Source organism: Aulonocara stuartgranti, assembly GCF_965226115.1.
Source record: "Aulonocara stuartgranti genome assembly, chromosome: 7".
NCBI classification, from domain to species: domain Eukaryota; kingdom Metazoa; phylum Chordata; class Actinopteri; order Cichliformes; family Cichlidae; genus Aulonocara; species Aulonocara stuartgranti.
In genome coordinates this window covers 60,518,587-60,530,000 of record NC_138945.1, presented here as the reverse complement: position 1 = coordinate 60,530,000, position 11,414 = coordinate 60,518,587, and the positions used below count along the sequence as shown (strand labels likewise).

The 11,414-nt window shown below is 42.5% G+C and overlaps 1 protein-coding gene across 1 annotated transcript in view; it reads left to right on the top strand.

Annotated features, from left to right (window-relative positions):
• Nucleotides 1–11,414, top strand: part of shank3a (SH3 and multiple ankyrin repeat domains 3a) — a 223,719-nt gene that overhangs the window by 50,341 nt on the left and 161,964 nt on the right. Inside the window, exon 6 of the mRNA XM_082542543.1 lies at nucleotides 3,331–3,839. Coding sequence (XP_082398669.1) covers nucleotides 3,534–3,839 — 306 coding nt within the window. The 5' untranslated portion in view covers nucleotides 3,331–3,533. The remainder of the gene's footprint in view (nucleotides 1–3,330; nucleotides 3,840–11,414) is intronic.

Below are 11,414 nucleotides of genomic sequence, written 5' to 3'. Positions count from 1 at the left end.
CCTACGCCTCCTTCGATCTTTTTGCTAGCGGAGTTGACCTGTATAGTAAGCTGTTGCCGGCTACGAGTCAGTTACGGAACCTTCAAGTAACTGCCAGAGGTTTCCTTACTACGGTTCGGGGCCGCGGATCTGGCGCGGTAACACCTGTATCTGATTGAGGAATCACTCATCTTTGGAAAAGAGAGTTTATTACAGAGAAATGGCTCTTTCCAAAATAAAAGCTATACTATACGCCTCTTCTGGGCTATATTCTCAGCAGCATATTGTAGCGGGTCAGGGCTGTTCGGGGTTCTGTTTGTACAGTTATGTTTTGTTTATGTTGCCATAGTGACGGGTGACGGGTGACGCCCTCTCGCTGCGACGTTGTCCTTCCGGGGTCAGAGGGCGCCCTGTGTTGTTGTTGTTGCCGTGCGGTTGCCGCGCTGAGCAGTTAGCTAGCAGCAGTGTTCTTCTGCAGATGTCAATAAACGGCTGTGCTCCCTGGCTAGCTCACGGGAAGCAAGACCAAACGACACCTCCGTCTCCTCGCTGTCTGAGCTCGCCACATTGGTGTCAGAAGTGGGATGATGGTGGTACCCCATGTTCTGACCCGAGTGACTTTTCCCTCGCCGGTCGTGACCGGCCGGTGCGCCAAAAGAAGGCACCTGGACATTTGCAGGACTTTGTGTGGGGTAATGGGGTCGTCGGGGACGACTGACCCCTTAGGTGGGGGCTATGTAGCGGGTCAGGGCTGTTCGGGGTTCTGTTTGTACAGTTATGTTTTGTTTATGTTGCCATAGTGACGGGTGATGCCCTCTCGCTGCGACGGTGTGTCCTTCCGGGGTCAGAGGGCGCTCTGTGTGTTGTTGTTGCTGTGCGGTTGCCGTTAGCTAGCGGCAGTGTTCTTCTGCAGATGTCAATAAACGGCTGTGCTCCCTGGCTAGCTCACGGGAAGCAAGACCAAACGATACCTCCGTCTCCTCCTTGTCTGAGCTCGCCACAATATTAAACATATCAGGTCCCCATAAGGAGAATCATGTGCTAACGGCTGTCTAAATGACTCAGGTAAAGTTTGTAGCATGCATGCTTGTTGTTTTTGTCTGCTTCCACTTGTCTTTGCACTAGGATGATGTCAGCGTAAATGTGCAGTCATATTCGTTGTGTTCCCACTAGTGCTGTCAGCGTTAATCTCGTTGAAATGACGTTAACGCCACAACACGGTAAATCTCCGTTTACGAGCTACCCCTGCGTGGGGCTAGACGGCCAACACGTTAACGAGCTAACTGCGCTAACACACTAGTTCCCACCCATGTAATTCAGCATTGCGTGGCACATCCAACATACTGTTTTACTTTAGTCCATGACGCACTTACCTTCAGGGTCATATGTCACATGAAAACCAAAATAATTCCAAACGCCAGATCTGAATGAGGGTGGGGGAGGTTCAATTTGCCATGTTGCAAGGAGAGCTTAACTTCTGTCTCGCTAGCTTGCCCTGCGCTCTTCCTTCTGACGATGCTGTCTGTGTTGAATGCTCAGTGGATCTGCGCTCGACAGTGCAGCCTAGGCGGAGTAGTCGAACGCAGATTCACTGAGCGCTCAACACAGACAGCATCGTCAGAAGGAAAGCTGATCAAATAAATTACAAATTTTGTATTGTCCCATACATATGCGTACGGAACCGAAAGCACTGTATCGAACGGTTCAATATCGATACGAGTATCGTTGCACCCCTAATATATATATATATATATATATTAGACCAAAAAGTTTTATTGCTAAAAATAAATGAAGGATGCCTTCAAGGTGGTGTTTATTCAGTATTTGTGCTGTAAACAGAAATCCTCTAGGGTTTGGTCATACAATGTATATCAAGTGTACAGTTTTTCAAGCTCTTCAGCAAGTATGCTGCCCTAGTCATTGCTAAGAAACTTGCTACAGTTTTTACTGTGTGTTTACACTGTCTTGAGACTGTTCTCTATCTCATATGCTTCAATGTGATGTGATGGTGCTGGATACATGTTTAGAGTTGTTACTATACTGTAGAATCTGGTGTCTGTTTGATGGACATCCTTTGACGGATAACAACTCAATCCACTAATGCCTAAAACCTTTGCAAACTATTGCATATATGCACACGTACTCAGTTGCTCGCGTTATCCGCTTGCTTTCATCACTTTCTCATTCAAGCGCTCTCTTTAAATTCCACCTAATAAGAAAATGTTGTCTTGGGGCCGTCTGGTCAGCTTGAACTAGGATGTCAGTGAGAACACAATGGGGCATAGCACTGACTTAACATCACGGTTAATAATTTACAGACCTGCTGCAAATGTTTCACAGCACATTTTTTTTCCCATGAGGAGATCACTTGTTTAAATTGTGGTGTGAATAACTGACTATATTCAAGCACAGCTCACAGAGTCCAATTACTAATCTCAGCAGATAAGCATTTCTGCTGTTATCTGGAGTTTTGAATTCAATTGAATGTGAGAACAGGGGCCACGCAAGTTGATGTTGGTCAGTGTAATAATAATGCATCTTTGTTCATATACAATGGCAAACTTTGAAACGCTCGGGATCCCTGCTTAACAAAGCATTTAGATGGAAATCAAGGTCAGATTGATGTTTATTTGTTTTGGCCTTAGGACCTGTATGAAAATAGCCCTCAATGAGGAAAAACTCCCACGAAAACCTCATCAACATTAAAGGCAGTTTGTTCTGTTTGTGTGTTGCTGTTTACCAGGGAGGCTTTTGATCACTGACACCCCCCATAGATAAAGTGAAGCATGAAGGCCAAATCCTGCCCCGCATTGATCTGAACAAACATCCCCCTCCCGTTGCCAGCATACACGCACACACGCACACACGCTGTCCTAATATTACCATAGTGTTAGTACTCTACAGCAAGATCAACAGTGTGTGACAACAGCTGTGTCACATTATGAATATTGCAACATCAATGGGTGCAGAGGTCATTATACGAATTAATTGGCAGTGGTGCTGTCATTAACGCTATCCAAACACGCCTATAGTTAATGCGAATGATCCGAAAATGTTTTATCTAATTGTTTATTCATGCTGTCCCACCATTATTCGTTTTCAGCTTTTGCTAGTAGCATTAGGGTGATCCTGTGTGTAAGTTGCAGACAAGCGATTTTGCACTATTCTGTGAATGTTATTTCTTCAAAGTTGTCCTGCATTATTAATTTGAGTGTTAGTTTCAAGTTGCCTTGGGTACTTATCTTTGTGTTTTTACCCTCCAACCCTCTGTAATCTCCTATTACCCCCTCCACTTTGCCCATTCCCCCTTTGCTACCCTCCTCTCTCTCCCTCCCTTTTTTTCTCTCCCAGGCGAGTGATGCATGCTGCAAACGGTGCGTGCGTGTAGTGTGAGCGAGAGCCATCGGTGTATGCGTGTGCTTGTGTTGCGTGTGTGTTTGACTGTATGAGTGTGTGTGCTTGAATGTGTGTTGAGAGAGCGAGAGAGAGCAAGAGCGAACGAGAGAGAGAGAGAGAGAGAGAGAGACGGATAGACCGAGCCTCTAACACGGAGCATGCCTCTGCGTCCGGCAGCCGGCAAACATGAGCCACCGAGCCCTCCACGGCAGGACCAGCAGCAGCACACACACACACACTCACACACAATCACACACCCTCACACACACGCAGCAAACGGCAGCCAGGGGGCCAGCACTGACAGCAGCAGCTCCCGGGAAGAGGACAGTGGCGTTCCCGTTCCTCACGGTGTTCCGGCTTTCCGTCCCAGTGCAGAGCGTAGCAACAGTGCAAGAGCACCCATGGAGGAGCCAACAGGCAACACGGTGGTCATCCGCATTGGAATCCCAGACTTGCAGCAGACGGTAAGAGCTCATTCTGTAGCCAGAGTATAAAAGAGAGGTAATCTGCCTCTCCCCCTTCCTCTTTGAATAGGTGCTTTCTACCTCTCTACTGCTGGCTTTATGTATTATCTGTCCTTTTAAACATCGTCAGCTTTTAATTTTTCGTCTTTTCCGTCAGCTTCTCTTTATCGTTATCACCCATGCTCTTCTTTTCCCTTGTTTTCGGTTTTGGTTTTTTTTGGTATGCACACTTAGTAGCTGTGTTTGCTTGCTGGCTTCTGGGGGTTCCACTCCTCCCCTCCCCACCTTTTCCACTGTTGCCTCGCTAATAAATCTACCTCTTCATTAACTGGGCTTCAGCTGACTTTGACAACTGGCCACTTAGGGTGAGAATGGGGGTCTGAGGGAAGGGGGAGGAACGGAAAAGGCATCAGGGGTAACGGAGGCTGTGAGGTGATTGCAAATGCCCAAGAAGGCACGAGGTAGAGAATCATGACAGTTATACCTAAACAGTAAAACTTTACCTCATCATGTCGTCTTCCCACTGTGTTTGCTCTGTGCCCAGAGAGTATAACAGGTCCAATCATACACTGTTCCTCCACTAATGAAGCTGCAGTTTCTCTGAATGTGTAGCCTGTACCTGTGTAGTATTGCAGCCACTGAAAATAAAAGCAGAACCATCAGACTGTTGAAACCATTTGATCGCCTTCACAAGTGTGTCCATATCTGTATGTGATTGCTGCAGAGGGTGGTGTGAAACAGGACAAATGGGCACATAGTAAATTAGTTCTGTCATTCAGTTTTCAAGCTATCTCATTCATGTAGATTCAACAACATTGAGTAATGCAGTGCAGTGGAACATCTCTCACTGAAGTGTCAAGGTGCCATTTCTTTGAGGTTAACGGGGATCTTCAATTTGATTGCCTGGAACTGCACTTAACTGCAGAGAAATAGCATTTTACTGTTTGATTGGCTGTAAAATAAAATGTTCAGCTCAACATATCTTGACCCCATGTTATATGTCTGCAGCTATTGCTGCTCTCTCTCTCTCTCTCTCTCTCTCTCTCTCTCTCTCTCTCTCTCTCGCTCCGTGTATATATATATATATATATATATATATATATATATATATATATATAATGTCAGTAGCACATATAAGATCACACTATTAGACAAATGAAGTGACTTTCCTCTGGAATAACACATGACTCTGAGTCAACACTTATCAACTTATCTAGCCATTCACCTTCTGTTTCACATTAATACTCGAGATATTGTCTATTAATTGTAAAGCAAAACACAGATTATACCCTGGCAGCCATTCGCTACATACTTGTGCTCAGTTACTAAGCTTTTTGCAAGAAGTTAGGCTGAGTGTCCCGTTTCTATTCATTCTGCAGACATTGATGGCGAAGGCAAGAGGCTGGTGCTCTGTTTGTTGTTGTTGATTACCTCATTGTCGTTGGATACTCGGCTGAAATGACCCATTGTATCTTAGTGAGGCTCCAGCACCGAATGCCAGGAATAAAGGCAGGAAATAAAAGGAAGGCAGCTGAAAAGAAAGTAGAGAATTCCCCAAAGGTGCTATAGAATAGCCCTGTGTGGACAAAAATGTTTTCAAGCAAGCTCAAACTCAAAACTCTCAGCATGCAAATATGTATAATATAGAATAAGTATTTGCAGTTACATGAAAGAATACACACACACACACCTGGGCATGGTTTTACAAGCTTACACAGTTACACACTCAAACATGCACTCATGTTCATGATTCCTAATCCCATTGCCCGGGGAATTGCCTTAATGTGGTTATGTAACATTAAGATGCTCCACGAATTATTAGTTTCAGTTTCAGTCACATTTAGTCCAGTATATGGATAAGAAAGCAAGAACACATATGGGATGACACAGTGATGGAGGGAAAGACAAACAGAGAGTTTGCCTGAAGTCTGACAGACAAACATAGAGGCAGCTGACAGATGGCCAGATTCTGACAATTTGAATCTTTTATGGAGCAGTCAAAAGTGACTCGTGTGTACTCTGAGTAAGCAGGAGATTACACTAGAATAGTCTGCCTGAAGTAGGATTACACATCTCCTGCTGTTTCAAGCCTAGATCAGGAGAATGAAGCACCATGCAAAGATCATGCTGGGCAACATTTTCCCTTTTCTGCGAGAAATTAGGGTGGAGCACAGCCCAATATGCAGTAAAGCCAGAGTATAAAATAGTTAATAGTTCCTTCACAATTCCTTTCTCAATCTCTGACCTATTATGTTGAGTTCCCAGTATTTTTTCAGCCTAATTAATCTGAAGTAGGGGTATTATTTCTGGTACTATTCTTGCATGTGAACTGTGTTTTGAGAATTTCTTCTTCAGGTCTGGTTAGGTGATGGAGTAAAATAAAGAGTGGTGTTAAAATTATGGAAGACAATTATGGAAATTAAGGAAGAAAATTAATGGATTTTAGTCATTCAGCTTGCAATTTATTCTAAGCAAGTCCGTCATTACATAAAAGTACTGTTCAGTCTTTGGCAAACATTTAATCTCTAACTGTATTTTGGCAACAGGAGATAGTACAGTTGCATTAGCAGTCAGTACCACCTTTTGTTCGGTCGGGGTGTTTGGGAAGTTATTTGTAAAGATTGTACTTTTTTCCCACCATAGGTATCATTTGGTATTCATCATACCCAGCTTCACAAAAATTCTATTTTTGTGATAGAAGCAAAAAAGATAGATTCCCAATACCGCTAATGGGTGTCATTCATCTCTCAAAAGAGAGGGAGACACACACGTAAATAGTCTGCCCCACTATTGCCTACCTGCTTTAATCCATCTTCTCCATTTATTTTTGTGTTACGTCTCTCAGTGCATCCCATTTCTTTATCCATTCACAGAATACATTTTTCTGTCAGATGCAGAAATCTGTCACGATTATGATGTTGAGAAAATAATTTTAAAAATAAACAAAAAACAAACAAAAAAACCCCTCAAGTCTTGTTATATAGACCTTTGGGTTTGAGGGTTACACGCAGTATGCTTTCTCTTTGAAAAAACATTTGTCTTGTGGAAGCTCGAGGTTTCAGCTCTCTTGTTTGTAACAATAGTTGCTGCATCTTATTGGGTCGAACTGAAATAGACATCTTGAAGGCCCTTTCATTGTCTCTGTGCATATTTTCCTGTTCACATGCTTGCATGTAGCAGCATATGGTGTCCCTCCTTACACTTTACATCCTTTTGTGCTGGACTTAGCACTTTGTGATGCCCTCTTTGTCTTTTCTGTTGTTTTTGAATTTTTTTCCACCTCTTCTGTCTGCCTGTGTAGTTGGCTTATAAGGTACCCTGTTTTTCCTGTCTGCTACTGTCTTGAACTGCTGTCTGAGTAAGTTATTTTCTGGAAACATTTGGCACATGTACATATGTAGGCTTAATATTTCATGAAAGACATTGTCCTTGACATTTTTCATTCTACAGTACTCTTCAAAAGTCTTGAGTCACCGCTAATTTCGTTATATTTTGCTAGGAAAATACAAAATAGGTGCAGCAATTTATTGAAGTTGAGGCAGTCTTAAGAAGTCTTCAGGAATAGTTCTCCAGGCTTCTTGAAGAGCATCTTCTTTGGATGTTTGCTGCCTTTTGTTCTGTTCTCTGTTAAGATGATCCCACACTGCTTCAATAATGTCGAGGTCCACATGCTGGGGAGTGTTCCATTGTGCGGTTTTCTCTCCATGGTATAGTTTTGCTGCATTGGCAGTGTGTTTGGAATCAATGCAAAAAAATTATGCTGTTGCCAATCAGGCAGATTCCAGACTTTACTGTGTGGTGTTTAAACATATGATTGCACTTTTCAGTGTTCCACCCAAAACCGATGGAACCCATTGAACCCAAAATTTCTAACTTGGTTTCATCACTCCATTGATTTTCACTCCAGTTCTTGTATAATTTGGCATTGTTCAGTCATTTCTCCCTGTTTCCCTTTCTTTAAAATGGCTTTTGCAAAGCGACCCTTCCACTGAAACCCTGAAGACATAACTTTTACATACTAGTAAAGTTTTCGTTTTGCTTATTAGGCCTGCCCCACTTCTCCTTGTTCAATTTCCTGTGCACGACAAACCGTTCCAAGATAGACCATGTTTTCAGCTGACTGAGGATGGCTTAGTTGGTGCAAAAATCCAGCTTTATACCTGTTAAACTCTGTTATTTTTAGCATTTTTCTTTAAGCTAACTAAAGAAATTCAAAGGCTGCTGACAGGATGCTAGAAATAAAGTCACTAAAGATACTTGTCTGTTATGTGTAAATCCAATGCTGGTTCATCCCTGCTGTCTTTTTTGTGCTGTTGAAATTTTTAAAAAGTCTGTGCTAGTGACTAATTGTTCAAACGCCATCTCAATTATTCAAATTTAGAATTTTTATTAGTCAAAGTAAAAAATGACAGTTTTTGTAGGACTGTTAAATTTAATTTTGATCTCGTGATGTGGAAAATAGACTATAAGTTTAAAAATGTCTCTTCTCCATTAACCCCAAGGCTTGTCATTTTGACCTCACAGTTGTAAATCTGTTGCTGAATAAATAATAGGATTTTTGTTTTCAAGTGGAAATTTCAGAAATTGAAAAAAAGCTAAAAAAAAAAGTTCAAGTTGTTTTTATATCATCAGCGTCAAATTCTTTTCTTGGCCAATTTACTGAGTATATATCCAGTGACAGTTATGCCTTATGTCATTTTTGTACTCTGTGGAACATGTGGCCATCATGTTTTGAGTACCTGCTGTGTAGCCTCCTGGCAGATTAATCTCTTTTGTCCCTTTTGTGTGTTCTTGTTTAACTACCATCTGCCTGCATCGTCAGTCCAGATGATATTTTGACGTATTTCCAAATATGCAACTGTTGTTTTCCTTAGCCAGTAAGAGTGGGGACCTGTCGTTTAGTAACTTGTTAATCAGTACTGCTACCTGATTTACACTGTAGATTGGTTGAATGCAGGCTGCAAAATTTAGTAGCTGAAAAACAAATATGATTTCAGTTCTGTTATCCTGGTGTTACCCAAATTAACAGTTCTGCTGGTGCCTTTCTGAGTAGAGAAGGGATTTCCCTGTGTATCTAGTAAATTGGTGCGGGTGTAGGTGTGAGTGGTAGTCTGTCTCTCTGATGACCTGCCCTGGCTGTAGCTCATCTCTCACTCAGTGTCAGCTGGGATAGGCTCCAGCTCCCTGCAACTCAGTTGGATAAGTTGTTAAGAAAATGGATGGATTGAGATTTAGAAGCAGAAACCAAATATTAACAGACCTGGACTGAGCTCAAGCCCCCGAAAATAATTCAGGACTAAGAACGCAACTTTTCAGTCCAAATACTGACACAGACACCTTGACTCAAACGATCTGTTTCTTTAGTTTGTTTGTTTTTTATTTTTTGTCCAGTTGATACTATTGTTAAGTGTTTTTTTTTTTTTTTTTGAGAAGGACAACCGCTGCCCAAGCAAAAACCTGTAGTGATCCCATATGTGTCAGGAGTATCGGAGCACTTGAGATGCATTTTTTCTAAACACCGGGTTTCTGTGGCTTTTAAACCCCAAAACACGCTGCGCCAAAAATTGGTCCACCCCAAGGATCGGGTCCCCCGACACAAACAGAGTAACATAGTGTACGCTGTTAAGTGCCAGGAGGATTGCCAGGATTTATAGCGGATGGCACAACACAGAAGAGCTACCTCATCAGGCCAGGACTCTGCAGTCTATTTACACCTACAGGCGAGTGGACACTCTTTCAAGGATGAGGATGTACACATCCTGGACAGGGAGGAACGCTGGTTTGAGCGCGGAGTCAAGGAGGCCATTTACGTGAAAAGGGAAAGACCATCTCTGAATCGAGGAGGGGGCCTAAGGATACATCTTTTGCCATCTTACAATGCTGTGATTGCAGCCATTCCCCAACTCTCTGTGAATGGTACTCATGGCTATAGGGCTTTGGAGTTGACGTCACGCCGCAATGCATTATGGGAGCGCAGCGCCATTTTCGGGGTCTACGAATCAAACCAAACACACTGTGTTAGAATGACGACTACAAGAAAGATGCTTAAAAGCGGCTCAAAAGAGAATGAACTGTATAGAGACCGATTGCGTCCAGAGGCGAAGCAGCGGTACTTGCAGAAAATAGCGTGCATTGGAAATGTGGACCCGTATGAAATACGGCCGTGGAGTAGAAACCCTGAAGACCAACCGCTATTGATGTAGCCTGACATATTCTCGTACCTTGTCTGTGGAGTCAGCGCGTACAAGTCGTCATTCAAGCAAAGGTAAGTCAGCTCGAGTACTGCGAGTGAAATGCGTTTGATTTCCCTGCAAACATTCAGATTAGTGCAGCATAAATTCATTCATGAGGGGAAATTACAGTGAGAACATGTGGAGGCTGTTAGGTGGATAACATAGTGAGTTCAGTGCATTGATGTGACACTGTCCTGAAGGATTGTTATTCTTTATGGTTAAAGAAATTGCACTAATTTATTCATATTTATTATAAATAATTCTAATTATACATCTTGCTTCCATGTTTGTATCTTGTGTCACTAAAAATACATTTTATTTTAATTTTATATATTGATCAATGACCTGCAGAATCTCCTTATCATATTAAGTGATTCATAATTGTCACTTTATGCTTTCTCCATCTCTAAAGTGATGACATCCTTGCATTACATCCTTTAGGTTCATTTTCTGCAGGCAGGTTTCTGACAGAGAACAGGCAGATTTAGAATATAACATGCAGCGTTCTATAGATGGAAAAAGAAATGAAAAATTACATGTATGTGCTAACTTTCTAAACACTTTGTTACATTTATGATAAAGTAGATTAAACACATTTATGTCTGCCTTGGCTCATTAGTTCTTGTCTTTAAATGAACTTTGTCTGTGTGTGTTTCAGGTCCTGCACTCTCAAAGACTGAATGAACCAGCATTGCAGCCATGGGTCACTGTGAGCATCACAGGGAAGGTTGAAGCCGCGCACTGCACCTGTATGGCCGGAGTCGCAGAGACCTGCAGCCATGTCGCTGCTCTTCTGTTTAATGTAGAAGCAACAGTGTTGATCTGTGGCACAAGGACTGTTACAGATGAACCTGCATACTGGGTTTTGCTGGGTAATATGGCCAAGATACAGCCAGAGGTTGGCCATAAGATAGACTTCTCCTCTTCAGCTGCCCAAAAAAAGGCTCTCAATCAAAACATAATAATAATAATAATAATGGATTGGATTTATATAGCGCTTTTCAAGGCACCCAAAGCGCTTTACAATACCACTATTCATTCACTCTCACATTCATACACTGGTGGAAGCAAGCTACAGTTGTAGCCACAGCTGCCCTGGGGCAGACTGACAGAAGCGAGGCTGCCATATCGCGCCATCGGCCCCTCAGACCATCTGTAGTGACAGGTAAAAGGAGGGGTCCTCAAAACAGAAAAATCCCACCTGCTACTTTGGAGGAGTTGTCACTGCTATTGGATACTTTGCTGGAACACAGTAAAGCTGTGGGTTGTGGGAATGACCCATAATGTTTTATCTAGGGGTCTAGATTTATGCCTGTAGTGCACTGCCGTGTAAATAATTTGC